The 17,303-nt window shown below is 39.6% G+C and overlaps 1 protein-coding gene across 1 annotated transcript in view; it reads left to right on the forward strand.

Moving 5' to 3' along the window:
- Positions 1-17,303, forward strand: part of PGM2 (phosphoglucomutase 2) — a 39,420-nt gene that overhangs the window by 11,926 nt on the left and 10,191 nt on the right. The window contains exons 3-11 of the mRNA XM_004418971.3: positions 2,701-2,807; positions 6,611-6,695; positions 8,365-8,448; positions 8,578-8,771; positions 12,345-12,534; positions 13,247-13,344; positions 14,798-14,978; positions 15,069-15,162; positions 16,440-16,569. Of these exons, the coding sequence (XP_004419028.1) occupies positions 2,701-2,807; positions 6,611-6,695; positions 8,365-8,448; positions 8,578-8,771; positions 12,345-12,534; positions 13,247-13,344; positions 14,798-14,978; positions 15,069-15,162; positions 16,440-16,569 (1,163 nt within the window). The remainder of the gene's footprint in view (positions 1-2,700; positions 2,808-6,610; positions 6,696-8,364; positions 8,449-8,577; positions 8,772-12,344; positions 12,535-13,246; positions 13,345-14,797; positions 14,979-15,068; positions 15,163-16,439; positions 16,570-17,303) is intronic.

Below are 17,303 nucleotides of genomic sequence, written 5' to 3' on the forward strand. Positions count from 1 at the left end.
CAACCCAAGTGTCCCTCGACTGATGATTGGATAAAGAAGATGTGGTATATATATATATACAATGGAATACTACTCAGCCATAAAAAAGACAAAATCGTCCCATTTGCAATGACATGTATGGACCTGGAGGGTATTATGTTAAACGAAATAAGCCAGACAGAGAAAGACAAACACCGTATGATTTCACTCATACATGGAAGATAAACTAACACACCGACAGAGAGAATATTTTGGTGGTTACAAGGGGAAGGAGGTTGGGGGCAGGCACAAGGCATGAAGGGGCGTATTTATATGCAGACTGACAAACAATAAAGTACAACTGAAATTTCACAATGTTATAAACTATTATGACATCAATAAAAAAAAAGACTTACAACAATTTTATGAGAGCAGGTGCATTTTTAAAATCTTAGGAGTGGTTTCAAAATTGAGGAAGAGGATTCCCAGGACAAACCACCCAGGCTTCCATCCCCAACGCTGGGTATTGTGACCTGGCAGAATGTGCTGGCTTTTACTATGGCCCGGGCACCCTTCCTGCTTGTCTCCGGTGTGGACTCTCATCCTAATGGTGCTCCCAAATTCATCTGGTTGGATTTAAGAAACAGACTATGTGACTCAAGAACATCCCAATGGGAAACAGGATAGAGACTGGAGGGAAGCTTTATTATTTGCCTCATTAGTAGAAGTTATAATTTCCTCTTAGGTTACTTAACTGAGCCATGACACATCAATGATGGAGAACTCACTGTCTTCTGAAATAGCCCTTCTATCTTTGGATTGTTCTCATTAAAAAATGGTTTCATTATTTTGAGCTAAAATCTGTCTTTCTGTAGCTTTTACGTATTGGTCATAGTGTGACCTTTTGAAGCCATACAAAATTTATTTCTTGTGTCTTATGATAACATTTTCAATTCTGAAAACCTCCCTCATCCCACACTGAGTTTTTTCTGTAATATAAGCATTCCCTCTTCCCTTAGCCATTCTCTTAGGTCCTCAGCCTTCGCAGGTCCAAGATGTGAGGATTTTGGACTAAGGCTGAATGCTTTTTGCCCCCTTGAACACTGGGGCCACAACACAGGGGTCAACCAGGGACAGGGAAAGGGTACTGTCGCTGTTGTCATCCTTAGAGTGTAAGACATCTGGGTACCTTCTGGGGAACCCGCAAAATCAATACACGTGTCCTTATTTCCTTGTATCACACAAACTCAGAAGATCCACCCAGTGCAATATTTTTGTCCAGGAAAAACTAAAGGCATTCTAAATTGGCACTGTTCTGGCAACAGAACTGTGAAGTATCCCCCTATCAAAAATAAGAGTTATAATTATTTTTTATAAGACTTCTTTCAGCCCAAATGAAATAAGTAATATGAACCATCATTATTACCCAATCAACCAGAGTTCTCTTTGTTCTGTAATAAAACCTATTTTATCCAGTAATCTAAATCTTCCATATTTCAGATTGATGTGGTGTTATTGCACCCACCGAGATACAGGGATTGTGTGTTCCATCATTTCTAGGCAGGTGGCAATAGCCCAAACTCTGTACAGTCTTGTTTGTATAATTGGCTATGCCCTGTAATTGGACTGATAAGACCTCCTTAAGACCTCTGCCTGCTGGAAAACAGTGTCACAAATGAACAAACAGAACAGGTTTAGATCAGTTGATAATCAAAATCCTATCAAATGTACAGAGTTTCCTTGACCTACTGATGTTACAGAGCAGCAGAAATGTTTGAACACCTCCCTGTCCTCAGTGATTGTAGAACTAGTGTAAAGGAAGGAGTATAGGCTTTGAAGGAAAATAGCAATAAATTAAAAAATAACAATAAACAAAAAATAGGGGCCGGCCCGGTGGCATACCGGTTAAGTTCACACGTTCCGCCCGGGCCGCCGGTTCGGATCCTGGGTGTGAACCTGCCCACCGCTCATCAAACCATGCTGAGGCGGCATCCCACATAGAGCAACTAGAAGGACCTACAACTAGGATATACAACTATGCACTGGGGCTTTGGGGAGAAAAAAGAAAAAGGAAAATTGGCGACAGATGTTGGCTCAGGCCCAATCCTCCTCACAAAAAAAGAAATCCCATTAAAAAAATTAAAAAATAAAAAATAAGGCTCATAATGCAAACACATAGTAGTTCCTTGGTGTTGGATTCTCAGCACTTGGTGTGTTTTAAGTCACTTAATCCTTATACAGCCCTTTGAGGTAGGTACTATTATTCCTGTTTTACAGAAGAATAAACTGAGGCACTGAGAGATTGAGGAACTTGTCATTTGCTTGTAGGTGGCAGAGTGAAGGACAAACCCAGATTCTGTGAACTTTCAACCCAGCCCAAACCACCTCTAACCAGACCTGAGCACAAACCCAGTCTCAGCTACTCATGTGTCTGAAACCAGCAAGTCACTGAGCCTCTCCGAGCTTTAGTTTTCCCATCTGTAAAATGGGATTCCTTGGCAAAGTTGAGCTGGGGTTAGAGAAAATAGATATTAAGTATCCAGCACAGTACTTGATACATATAGATAGACAATAAATAAAGCTGTTATTTTCTTATTGTTCAGTTTGTTTAATTACTGAAGGATTTGCCCCCTCTCTGCTACAGTGTTGTCTTGTGGAAGTAGAGAAAACGTCACCAATTTTTTGCCAAGTTTTGATGTGTTAAAGCATTTATGCTCTTTTAATCCATGGTATATTTTTTAGGGGTTTTGCAGATACCTGGAAAAACAATTCAGTGACCTGAAGCAAAGAGGTGTCGTGATCAGCTTTGATGCCCGAGCTCATCCAGCAAGTGGAGGCAGCAGCAGAAGGTATTTAAACATTTTTAGGAAACTATTTTTTTGTAGTGTATTCTGTGGTTTTATTTTTAATCATTGATGGGTAAATTCTGTTTGTAACTTTGAAGAATTCTGGCTTTACGTTTGGGTTAAGAAAATGAAATTATTTAGACAGTCTGGAATTTAATATCTATCCAAGTGAAAGAAATTTTTTAAAGTGGCAATATTATTTCTCTCTCTCACTTTCTTCTGTTTATGTAATTTTTTTCTGCCACCATTCGTAAGTCTCATGAGCTCCTTCCTGTTCTTGAATGCCCATTTCAAGCTGCATTCTTGTAACATTCCCAAACCAGTGGGACTCACATGTAGCAGTAGGTAGATGATGATGATGATGATGATGGTGGTGATGGTAATGATGATGAGGCAGATGATGATGATGATGATGGTGATGGTGATGATGATGATGATAAGAAGGAGGAGGAAGCAGATGATGATAGTAATAGCAGCAGTCATTTGAGTGCTGAATATGACCTAGGCACTTAGGTATTTACTCGTTTACTTCTTACAACAATCTGTAAGGGATGTTCTTTTATCTTTCTGCTCTAAGATTATAAAGTGAGAGAAGGAGCTACAATGTCAGCGTAAAGAGGCTGGCACCAGGGGTCAGCAAACTTCTCTAAGGGCAACATCGTACACATTGTGGGCAGTACAGTCTCTGTCACAGCTATTCAACTCTGCCATGTAGCACAAAAACACCCATAGACAATACATAACTGAATGGACATGGCAGTGTTCCAATAAAACTTTATTTACAAAATGGGCTGTAGTTTGCCAACCCCTGCTCTTAATCATGTTATGTGACGCTCTTTTTTACTTGAACATTTCCTCTATTGTGATGAATTTCTTTGTCACTCCAGAGTATAAGTATTAGTAGTTTCTTAGATTGGAGGAACATACAAGTGTTTAATATTAATGAAAAGTCTCATTAACTTTACAGAGCTGGATAAGTTCATAGAGTCCTATCCTTTGCCTGTCAAGAGCTTCTAATCTAAGAGAGAAGCACTGATGGGAACAAATGTTTGGCTATAAGGAAAGGAGCATGGCCAGGGCAAAAGACAAAATGACAGCTGCCCCTGGATTGAACTCAGGACGATATAAGACGTTTGGTCTTCAGCTGCAGGCTCAAAAATATGATTTTTGTCAATAAAGCAAGAGAGAAGCTTTAGCTCCCAGGGATAGATGCACATGGACTGTATGAGAATGATGTAGTATAAACCAGAACCTCAGTTTGTCAATTTTCTGTTAGTGAATTTATGGTTAGAATTAGATCATACGCATGCTTTACTGGCCCCAGAGGCAGGTCGGATCCTCCGGCCAGAGCATGCACAGTGTATAATATGGCTAACTCCGTCTGTTTAGCTTCTCAAATTTCTTCATTTTAGGCTGACTACCCTGCATTGACACATCCTTCAGCTATGTTAACATTGTCAATTAAGGTACAGGTATTTCTTGTTCTGGCCTTGGAGCCCTATCATTTCCTTAAAGAGGCTGATGTTACTGATTCTATATGAGTTTATGGTTCACATCTCAGAGTTTGATGGACTGGGATAGAGTGGAGCTCAGGGTTGCTCTCTGTCACCTACAGCATGCAAGACATTTAGAGATCGTAACATAAATATTAAACCAATACATGGTAAAACATTCATGATGAGTAGATGGAATCTTCTTAACGAGATAGAAACTTGCAGTCTCAGAATTTTACCTAAGGAAATGTTGATTAGTTCTTTAATATTCCAATTTTAAATATCTGGTAGGAACAAAGTGATAACTGTTAAGCATACGCAGAGAACACATTGAATCTTTTTTGTGCACATTTGTATCTTAGTTCCTATTTATCATGTATATATCATATATATGTTGAGTGTGTCCTTTGCCAACTTTATGAAAGGGCCTTTAAAGTCAGCCTGAAATGATAAACATTTCATGAGGGCAAAAGTGACTTCCATGCCTTCTAATAAATGCAATTTGCTTTTAATTCAGATTCTTATTAAAATTGTTTTTGCTGGATTTTGTTATTTTTATGACTTTCCCCTATGTAGAAGCTTTTTTGTGTGTGTGTGAGAGTAAGATCAGCCCTGAGCTAACATCCATGCCAATCCTCCTCTTTTTGCTGAGGAAGACTGGCCCTGGGCTAACATCTGTGCCTATCTTCCTCCACTTTACATGGGACGCCGCCACAGCATGGCCTGAGAAGCGGTGCCTTGGTGCGCGCCCGGGATCCGAACCGGGTCCGCCAGCAGCGGAGCACGTGCAATTAACTGCTATGCCATGGGGCCGACCCCTGTAGAGGCTTTTTTTTACTGTCAAAATCATTCTGGTATTACTGTTGATCCTAGGAATTTTAATGCTTGAGTTGTTAAAAGTGCAGAGATCTCCTCTTTGTACCCCAGTCACCTCCTGGAATAGTGTTCGATGAAGCTAGTGCTCAAGGAATGTTTGAGGAGAGAATGAATGATCTGTTTGTTTAATCCTGTAGTGGTATGATGTTGTTCATTGGAAGGAAATTGTTCATTTATTGTGGTAATGTATTTTACGCCAAGCATGGAGAAGGACTTGATGCCGTGTTCTGTGTCCTGCCCCAAGCCAGTTGCTGTGGAAATTGACAAATATGTCAGTGTCAAAGATTTAAGTCTTCTTTTAAGGACTGAATAGAGCCAAGATGTACATATGTCATATACATATATGTTGTATACATGTATATGTCATATATATACCATATACTTACACTCATATTTGCCAATATGCATATCATGTATGTTTCATATAAGACAACATCTGATCAAGTGCTAGTCTTCATGGTATATACTAGATTGTGATAGCTTTGGACTATGGTTTCTCAGTCTCTGCACTATTGACATGTGACTTCATACTGGGCCTGATAATTCTTTGTTGTGGGGGACTGCCCTGTGCATTGTAGGGTGTTTACCAGCATCCCTGGCCTCTACCCACTAGCTGCCAGTAGTCTCCTATCCCTACCCCCAGTGACAACCAAAAATGTCTCTAGACATTTCAGATGCCCCATGGGGACAGAATTGCCCTCAGCTGAGAATCGCTGAGATAGATGGAGTTGAAAGACTTGGATGCAGGCCTGGCTCAGCTGCTAAGTGGCTGTTGGACATGAGACAAGTTGGCCTTTCTTGACTTGAAAACATTTCTGTAAAACAAAGATATGGAATGAGATGACTCCTGAGGTTCCTCCAGCTTTAATGTTTTATGCTGAAGGAAGTATAATAAACATTTTTATTGATCAGGCTGCTATATTCAACCTAAAGTAGTCAGAATGGATAAAGAAGATGTGGTGTATATATACAATGGAATACTACTCAGCCATAAAAAAAAGACAAAATCGTGCCATTTGTGACAACATGGATGGACCTTGAGGGTATTATGCTAAGCGAAATAAGTCAGAGAAAGACAAACACTGTATGATTTCACTTGTATGTGGAAGATAAACAAACACATGGATAAAGAGAACAGATCAGTGGTTACCAGAGGAGAGGGGGTGGGGGGAGGGTGAAAGGGGTAAAGGGGCACATATGTATTGTAATGGATAAAAACTGGACTGCTGATGGTGGACACGATGCAGTCTATACAGAAACTGAAATATAATAATGTACACCTGAAATTTACACAATATCATAAGCCAATATGACCTCAATAAAACAATTAAAATTTTTAAAAAAGTAGTAATCAGGCATTCGTTTCCTTCTTTACTGTCACCCACAGTCCTGACAACTCTTCTCTCCTTTTCTCCCCCTGTCACAATGCATTTCCAGATTTGCCCGACTTGCTGCAACCACGTTTATCAGTCAGGGGATTCCTGTGTACCTCTTTTCTGATATAACCCCAACCCCCTTTGTGGTAAGTAACCATTTCCTTTTATAATTTGCTGTCACGCGATCAGGGATGGGACATGGCTGAATTTTCCAGTCTTGAGTGCTGTTGGGATCGGGTATTTGAATGACAGAAGAGCTCCTTGGCATTTATTGGGCATTCTCTCTCCTTTCCAGAATTGTTTCTCTCACCTCCTACTCATATTTCTTTGGTATTCAACTTTAGATTCATCAGAATTGATTATTTTTAAGTGCACTTTTCCTTTCGCTTGCATTTGAAGGAAACTTTAGCTAGTTAGCAAAATGTCTTTTGGTTTTTCATTTGGTTTGTAGCTCTTTTTCCCAGCTGTCACAATTAGGAAACTTCTTGGGTCTAAATCTGAACTCACCTCAAACCATGTCTAATCATGAATATTTTTGACAAGTTGGAGCACCAGCTTTTTATACAAGTGTTTCGTTCTAAATACTATTCATGACCAGTACAAGAAGGGTGCTTGGCATGTTTTGGTAAGATTTTTATCAAGTCCTTTATGTAGCAGAATCTAAAGAAAAGGACGGTAGAGACTGTGACAGCTGTTGCTTTGAAATAGATAGAACTTTTAAGAGTGAGGCCAGATGCTAAGAATATATGTGTTTAGAAATTAAGCCAAAAACGTGATTCGAACGCAGTTGCTTGCATCACATAGAAGTGAGAGTGTGTGGATACAGGAGGGGAAGCACCTCTGGCTTTGTGTTTACGTCTCTGGTGCTCTGACAGGTAGCTGCAACGCCTCCTAGACTGTAAATAACTCAGTAGGCACTCAAAGTCACATCCAAATGTAGTTCAGCTTTCATTGTTTGGTGGAAAAATTGCAATGAGTTCAAGCTTCCATGGTTTTCTCTACTATATAGATGACACCAGCTGTTATTTTTATATCAGACTTGAACTAAATGAGCGTCCCATGATCATTTTCGCACACCGTGGAGTGCTTCTCCCCTTGTCTTTGCTCCAGGACACCTGAGGGACGTGAGATGACTCCTAAGGGGAAAAATGACCACAGTGATTCTTGGCTTGAGGGTGGATGGGGACAGAATCTCAGGTTGCCCATGCAGGGTAAATTTCATATGCAACCGTATGCGGGATAGGCCTACCCTCTCCCCATTTTGAGAAGCAGTCTTGTAAAGATGGGAGCTAAGGAGAAATACAAGAGAGGGATATTGATCCTCGAGTGGGAGATGAATGAGCAAGCTGTAAGAGCACTCTCCATTTCTTCAACATTTCCCTCAACCTTCTTGAAAACAAATAAGGAGAAAGAGGAGGAAAAAAGGAAGCAGTGGGAGGGAATAAACGGAATCCGTAGGGTCGTGTCCCAAGCAGAGACTGCAAAGAATGTGAAGTGGAGGATTAGACCATCTCTTAGTTTGGAGACTTTTCTAGCTCTACCAAGTAGAAGGCCAGAATGAGAAGAAGGCACCTCAGAAAATACTCACCTTTCTTATTAAGGAACACATCCCAGAAATTTGACCAGTGAGTGAGTTTTAAGGGTAATCAGAGTATACTGGTTGGGTATGGCACAAAAATATTGAGTGACACATTATGCTAATTCTATATTAGGTTTATCAAAAGAGAACAAGTTGGTACAAACAATATACAACAGACATTTTAAGTATGTCTAATTTTTTGTTTAAAACTGTTCTTGTTTCCTGCTATGTTACAGCCGTATACAGTGTCGCATTTGAAACTTTGTGCTGGAATCATGGTAACCGCCTCTCACAATCCGAAGGAGGATAATGGTTATAAGGTACTTTTGTTTTTCAGTCCACATATATGTCCTTCTGTAGAATCCTGCGCCTTGACTGGTTGGGAGCATAGGGAACGGATGCTTTTCCATTAACCCTAAAGCTTCTGGATATGTTCCCGCGTTCTCCAGGTCTATTGGGATAACGGAGCTCAAATCATCTCTCCTCATGATAGAGAGATTTCTCAAGCTATTGAAGAAAATCTAGAGCCATGGTCTCAAGCTTGGGATGATTCTTTAATTAATGGCAGTCCACTTCTTCACGACCCAAGTGCTTCCATCAATAAGGACTACTTCGAAGACCTTAAAAAATACTGTTTTCACAGGTAAATGGATTGTAAACTCACTCCAGGTGAGTTAAATTAACCTGATTCAGCCAGATTCTATCAGTTTTCATTAAATGTTTCTCTTCAATTGGTACGTATACTGTAGCTGCATCTGATTTTGGAGGCTGTGGATCAGATTTTGGCGACTTTTTTTAAAAGGACAGATAATAAATATTTTTGGCTTTGTGAGCTGTACAAAATACTTCTCAATTACCCAACTCTGCTGTAGTAGGAAAGCAGCCATAGATGATACGGAAATGAATGAGCACAAACGTAGCTGTGTTCAAAAAAAGTTTTCTTTACAAAAGCAAGTGGCTGGCCCACAGGCCATAGTTTGCTGACCTCTGTGGTAGATTCGTATATATATATATATATCTGTGTGTGTGTATATGGGTATAGATATGTAAAAAGATAGGCTGAAAGATGTTGAATAGGAAACACGGACATTTTTTATCTTTACAGAAATTATCTGTGTGTATGCAAACTTATATATATGCATAATATATTTGAAAACCATGCACAGGAATATAGTGTGCATGTAGTTTGTTCTCTGCCTTTTTCTTCCTCTTAATTTGTCATGGATCCCTTCTATGTTAGCCCCTACTCTTTTGTTTTAATGGCTGTTGTACCCATTTATTTAACCCAGTGATACAGACTCAATACTCAGTCAGGTAAGAGGCAGATTAGCTGAGTGACAGTGTTGTTCTTCCCTGGTGTGCTACAGGTCCCACCATGCTTGATTGTCCCCAGCAAGAAACCATTGATTTTAAAGAAGTGGGGGCCGGCCCGGTGGCTTAGTGGTTAAGTACACGCGCTCCGCTACTGGCGGCCCGGGTTCGGATCCCGGGCGTGCACCGACGCACCGCTTCTCCGGCCATGCTGAGGCCGCGTCCCACATACAGCAACTAGAAGGATGTGCAACTATGACATACAACTATCTACTGGGGCTTTGGGGGAAAAAAAGGAGGATTGGCAATAGATGTTAGTGCAGAGCCGGTCTTCCTCAGCAAAAAGAGAAGGATTAGCACAGATGTTAGCTCAGGGTTGATCTTCCTCACAAAAAAAGAAAAAAAATAAATAAATAAAGAAGCGGAATTTCTAGGTTGTCTCTAATATTGTATTTGTTGGACCACCTGGGAGTGGAGGCTCCCGTGTAGAATGTGGAACCCCAGTTATGTCTGAAGGGAACAGCCATATAGCTGGGTGTTACCATGTGCAAATGTTTGTCCAGAGTTGCCAAATCATCTGATCTTTTCTCCCTAAGGGACACTAGAAACTTAAATTTTCTATGTGAAATCTCCTAATTTTTAAATGTGGGGACCATTTTTTAAATGGTGGATAATCCAAATAAAACATATCTTGAGTCATCCTTCCATCCCTCTGATTGAACTTCACAAACACTAAAGGGCTCCAATTTTCTGCTACTGCAAGGAGCACTGGAATCAACACCCTTGAGCACAGTTCCTCGAGTCCTTGTGTGTGTGTGTGCATGTGCATCCTTAGGTACATTTCTGGCATCAGAATTGTATATGCATTTACAAAGTTGATAATGGTTAACAAATGGCTCTATAAAAATGGTACACTAATTGGTGCTCCCACCAATGGTATATGATCCACACACTCTTACCTACACTATGTTATGAAATTTCTCCTTTTTCCCGATTTGCTAGATGAAAGTAGTATCTCACTTTATTTGCATTCCTTAATTATAAATAACCTATATTTCATATTTAACCTATATTTTTCTATGTATTTGTTCATCTTTTGCATTTGTAAAACCTCTTTGCTTATATAGAAAACTTGTCTTCATTTATTTCAAATATTATTTTCCCCTCTGTTGTTACCTTTGGACTATTTCATTGACTCTTTGCTGAACTTTGGTAAAAATTTGATGTTTATCTGTTTTTTAATTTATGACTTCTGGGTTTTGTGTCATACTTAGGAAGATTTTCTTTACAACCAGATGATTTAAAAAAAAAACAACCTTGTTTTTTCCTAGGACTTGCATGCTTACATTTTGTGATGTTTCAATCTTTTGAGTCATTGCTGGTTTTTAATTTTGTATGAAGTATGAAGTAGGAAAGTAGATTAGGTTTTTTCTAAAAGGTTTGCAGTTGTACCAACACATTAAATTGAAGGATCTTTCCATGACTAATTGGTAATATCACCTTTACCAAACAATTTCTAATACTAATTGAGTGCTTATTATATATCAGATAACTGCTGTCTGCCCTTCACTTGTACTAGTTAATTTAATCTCATTTTAATCCTCACAGTAATGCTAAGGGTAGGTTCTGGTGTATTGCCATTTTATAGATGAGAAAACTGGGACACAGAGAGGTTAAGTAAATAACCAACAGTCACACAGCTTGTAAGTGGCAGAGCTCTAGGATTTAAATTCTGAGTCTGTCTCCAAAGCATGTTAACCTCTAAGACTTACTGCTTCTCATATATATTTCCCATTTCAAATTGGACCAGCTTCTGGCCTCTATTCTGTTCCTTTAATCTGCCTTTTTATATCTAGGACCAAACTCTTTTAATTGCCATAGCTTTATAATTCATTTTAATATCTGAGAACTTTGTCTCCAAATTCTCACTAATCCTTTTTTTTAAGATTTTATTTATTTATTTATTTTCCCCCCAAAGCCCCAGTAGATAGTTGTATGTCATAGCTGCGCATCCTTCTAGTTGCTGTATGTGGGACATGGCCTCAGCATAGCGGGAGAAGCGGTGCGTCGGTGCGGGCCCGGGATCCGAACCCGGGCCGCCAGCAGCGGAGCGCGCGCACCCAACCGCTAAGCCACAGGGCCGGCCCATGTTCTCACTAATCTTGCACATTTATTTTTCCAGATGCATTTTATTTCGAGGGTATGCTCATTTTAAACCAGTGTTCTCTTAGAGAAGACTTTGTTCATTTATTCAATAACCTAAGATTCTAGCAATCAGAGCAGTGGAACTTTTTAAAGCCTGTGTTTACCTTTCTATAACTTCTACTGTTAATTTTGATGTCTATTCTTATTCTATATTAAGTCCCTAGATTGGGGCCCTTTGCCAAACAGCATTGTTACTTGGTAAAGTAAATGTTTTATTTTTTATACATTGATGTATGGGAGGTTTCATCACATTATGTTAAAATGGACGTTTTGAAAATCATTTTTGAAGTTAGTAGAGAGGACTCGGAGCCCCGGAGCTGGCACTGCCTGGGCGGGTACCACCTGGGCCAGCTGTGCGACTCTCCTGGAACCTGAGCCCGGGCTTCTTGTTCTCTTCCCACACTAGGTTTGAAAGCTGTAGCATAAAACAAAATCTGAAAGTAATCAGATTTGTTGAAAATAACTGCAGAGGAAAATTTTAAACTTGAATGTGTTGGGGGAGGCGTATGTATTAAGAGAGAGTGGATGTTTTTCATTTTTTTTTGATAGGATTAGAAAAATATTCAATTGTCTTATACATTCTTATTACATTGATTTCTTACATTCTTAGGAATCTGGTTCCTTGGTATTTTTCAAACCTTCCAGTTTTAAGAGCCACATTTGTTTATTTTATCATTTTCCACGATGTGTCTGATTCTAGGGGTGTGAACAGGGAGACCAAGGTGAGGTTTGTGCACACCTCTGTCCATGGCGTGGGCCACAACTTTGTGCAGTCGGCTTTTAGGACTTTTGACTTGGTTCCTCCCGAGGCTGTTCCCGAACAGAAAGATCCCGATCCAGAGTTCCCAACAGTGAAATACCCGAATCCCGAGGAGGGTAAAGGTGTCTTGGTAACCAAATATTTTTTATTATAAAATTTACCTTTTATATTCAAAACTATTACTGTGAAGTAAAACAAGTTTTTGTGTTTTCGTTGTGCTGAACAAAAAAATAATTTCATCATTGGAAATACTTGTATTTATTAGTTATCTATTTCTTAAAGGGAACTTTCAAATTAGATGTCTTAGCCTCAGGATGTGACACCTGAAATCTAAATATGTTTTTAATTAAATTTGTTTTAAATTTAATTTACTACTGTGCTTTCTTAATGCCAAAAAGAACCAGTAGTAGAATGGAGGTTTACACATGATTTTTATTCCTTAATTGTTATTTTTCTGATATGAAGAAGTGTATTTAAATTATGCTTCCTTTAACATTTTTATAGGTTAGAGTAACAATTATATTCAGGGAGTCGGTTTATTTTGGTTTGTTTGTGAGGTTGATCACAGGGCGAGGCCTGGAAATACTAGTCCAGCCACACACGCGCTATCAGATGTGGGGCGAATCCCCGGGCGAGGTATGGCTCGTGTGTTGATGCTCACATTATCTGACCTCTGGTTTAGGAAGTAATACGTGATTAGCCAAGACCAGCTCCAGAAATAAAATTCAGCCTTAGTTTGGAGAAAGTCCTCTTTTAGTTCTTAAATAACTGAATGCTTTTAAAGACTGAACTATACTCAGTTCTTGATTGAAGTAATCCTTTCTTTTCTGACTCTTTTTCAGACTTTATCTTTTGCTTTGGCCGACAAAACCAAGGCCAAAATCATTTTAGCCAATGACCCAGATGCTGATAGACTTGCTGTGGCAGAGAAACAAGACAGGTACAATTAATTGTGATTATCTATCTAATAGAAAATATAAAAGGTGATATCTTGGGCAGTAAAATGTCCCTGGGGAGACTGGACCTATTTGGAAATATTTTCCATTTATTTTGCAAATGATCATCTCACTGAACCATAGAGCAAGGTGCTGATGTGGGGGCCACACGATTGGCAGACATAGTGCAGAGTAACACAGCCTAGTATGTATTTGGAATTGAAATTACTATTTGTTATCTTCCCTCATTCTATCATTGGTTTTATTACAATTAATAACTCAATGCCTAATAAGGGCAAAGTACTTTGCTTGGTGCTGGCTTTGCAGTTCAGTGTTTGCTGAAGGGTTTCGTAAGGAGCTGGACTTGCAAGGAAATGTTGGATTTAGGTTTAGCAGACCAGAGAGGAATACCTGTGGGGTGCTGATGCAGTGTTTGAGACAAGTTTGACCGCAGAGTTTATACAGACGAGTAGTAAGTAAATTAGAAGGGAAGTGGGGAGCTGAAAGGTAGGCAAGGTCCAGGCAGTTTTGGGGTGTCAAACAGTATATATGATGTTTTGGGGGCAATGGGGTGCTGCCAAAGGGTTAGCGTTTTAGATTATGATGAAACAGCTTCGATTCTATATAAGTGTTTAGAAAATTAAACTCAGGCAATACAGGCTGAAATGTGAGATGTACTTCTAGCCACCGGACTACAGAGAAGAACCTAAATCACACATCTGTTCTCTAGTGTCCTCACCATTTTAGCACCAAGCTCGATCTTAAAGAATGCCAAGTATTACCCTCTCAGAATCAGCAATACTAACCAGACCGAAAATTGAGATATGCAAACTGTTACACTTGCGGGGATCATGCCAGCATATTTCTGTTATGTTTCAGACTAAGATAAGACCATTATGTGTCATCACTGACATACTTATTTTATATGCTCTTCAAAGATAGGATGTTTGTGTAGACAAACTGGCTGAGACATGGTAGCTCTTAGATGTTTGTGAAGTGGCGGTCACATTTCTGGACCGTTATTTAAACAAGAATAAGAACAGTCTTGGGCCGGCCTAGCGGTTAAGTGTGCGTGCTCCGCTACTGGCGGCCCGGGTTCGGATCCCGGGCGCGCACCAACGCACCGCTTCTCTGGCCATGCTGAGGCCACGTCCCACATACAGCAACTAGAAAGATGTGCAACTATGACATAACTATCCACTGGGGCTTTGGGGAAAAATAAAAGGAGGAGGATTGGCAATAGATGTTAGCTCAGAGCCGGTCTTCCTCAGCAAAAAGAGGAGGATTAGCATGGATGTTAGCTCAGGGCTGATCTTGCTCACAAAAAAAAAAAAAAAAGAATAAGAACAGTCTTGCAGAAACTGCTGTGAGCCTTGTTTGGCTTAATCGTCCTGTCCCAGTGACTCCCAGTGTGTTGCTTAAGATCACTGCCACGCATGGGTTGTTTTTTTCTTTCAGTGGTGAATGGAGAGTGTTTTCAGGCAATGAGCTGGGGGCACTCTTGGGCTGGTGGCTCTTTACTTCTTGGAAAGAAAAGAACCAAGATCACAGCACCCTCAAAGACGTGTACATGTTGTCCAGCACGGTCTCCTCCAAAATCTTGCGGGCCATTGCCTTAAAGGAGGGTTTCCACTTTGAGGTAAGGTGTTTGCGGGACATGCTCTTTTTCCTTTCTTTTGCTGTGTAGAAAGTCTAAGGCATTTCTTTCTCTTTTGGATTATCTCTTTAGGAAACATTAACTGGCTTTAAGTGGATGGGAAACCGAGCCAAACAGCTAATAGACCAGGGGAAAAATGTCTTATTTGCATTTGAAGAAGCCATCGGTAAGAAGTGATAATGAGGATCATAGAATCAGTTAGTATATAGAATGCAAATAAATGGGAAAAGATTTGGGATTGGATTTGGGTCCAAAAGATTAACAGTGAAACAGGAGCGCAGTTTGCTTTGCTTCGGTGATGCTTAAAGAGCACTGAACTGTCCTACCCCAAAACTGGCATCTCACATTTTTTTCAAGTAAAAAGAATCTCTCACAAAGAACCAAGCCATTAATGTAAGAAAGTGAATCCTCTCCCCGGATGACTGAACACAACGGTGTTCTGCATGTGGCTGCTGGTAGCTTAGGCATCCACATATTTTGGGAGTTGTGATATTTCCTCAGCTGTGATGTTGACATCCAGGCCTAATATAGTCAACCCACCTCCGAAAGTGCTCCGCGGAGGTCTGTCCAGAGGAAAGCAGAAGGCACAGTTGTGGGCTTTCATCAAAGTGGACTGTCACCTGGAAGGACAACCTCAAGTCCAGCCAGGACGACTGAAAACACTTGTCTTAAGTTGTCAATATAAATGAGCAGAAAGGAGAGTTGGCTATTGAAACTTGAAATTCACATGTTTTGCCAGGGATATTTTAGCTATTAGTTTAGTAAAAGCTATTATACATTGTGCTTATTATGTAATATATATTCTTCTGACATCTGTATTTGCCCTGCAGCACTGACACATGCACATCATTTAACTGATTAATTGAATGAAGTATAATAGCTCAGCTTTTGTTGTCAAAATTGGAGTCTTGTCTTTCTATAGCTTTTTATTTAAAACATTTTTTTCTTATTTTTTTCATCAGATATTTATTGCATATCAATTACGTAGAGGCTCTGAAAGAGATGAATGAGACTGACCTTAGCTTACCGCCGTTTACATAGATCTAGTTAAGTAACCACACAAAAGATTATAGGCCAGGTGTCAAGATGAAAAATGAACTCACAAGAACTGTAGGGATTCAGAGAAGACAGAATAAACATTGACTAGAACAATTGGAAACAGTTTCATGCAAGCTGGAGGGATCGGGGCTGGACCTAGGGAATGAGCATGATTTTCAGGAGGGAGAACCTCCTTACAGGTTATTCAACAAATAATGCTTGAAGGCCTGCTGTGCACTAGGCACTGGGCTAGATTCTTAAATGTTACGGTGGGAAATGAGAAGCATCCACGTACTCATACCATACAACCTGGTATGCGATAGGCAGGATGCATTTAGATATGTGCACACAATGTTGTAAAGGAACCCACTCCCAAGGGTGTATGTCTGACACGTGTTTTTGCAGGATATATGTGCTGCCCTTTTGTCCTGGACAAAGATGGCATCAGTGCCGCTGTCATAAGTGCAGAGTTGGCTAGCTTTCTAGCAACCAAGAATTTGTCTCTGTCTCAGCAGCTAAAGGCCATCTATGTTGAGTAAGTTTCTATTGACTCTATTTAATTGAAGTAATTTTTAATTAGTTTCAGGTGTACAACATAATGATTCAATATATGTATATATTGTGAAATGATCACCACAATAAGTCTAGTTAACATGCATCACCAACAGTGATATTGTTAAATGTTTTATGTTCTTGTGCATGAAATACTAATATGCTTTCTGATGCTCTTACTTTAGCTATGAATTCTGTTTTTTATGAAAAATAAATAAGAGATCACTTTTTCCTTTTGATACTTAATCACTTAGTAGTGTTACCATTCATGATTGCATTAATCCTTAACAAATGAGAACATTAGTCACAGAAATGGTTAACCGAAGAATGTGATTTTAAGTGTCCGAGGTCAAAAAAGGTTAAGTGTGTTCATGAAACATCTGTTTAGTCTTCATAGTCGTTACTCAACTCTGCCTTTGTACTGCAGAAGCAGCCAGAGACAGTACATAATGTAATGGGTGTGGTGTGGCTGTGTTCCAATAAATCTTCTACCTACAAATACAGGCTGACGGCCAGGCAGCAGTTTGGTGATCCCTGGGGTGGCTTGTTGTGCCTCTTTTTTATGCTAAATTACTCCTTTGAAGCTAGTCATGGTTATTTGTTTCATTTAGTTTAGAATATACTGGTTGATACATATTCTGTGTACACTATGTGGAATTATTTTTTCCTCATTTTGTATGTATTTGTTTTTTTATTGAGATATAATTTCCATATAAC

Source organism: Ceratotherium simum, chromosome 8 (assembly GCF_057802395.1).
Source record: "Ceratotherium simum simum isolate JZ-2026a chromosome 8, ASM5780239v1, whole genome shotgun sequence".
NCBI lineage: Eukaryota > Metazoa > Chordata > Mammalia > Perissodactyla > Rhinocerotidae > Ceratotherium > Ceratotherium simum.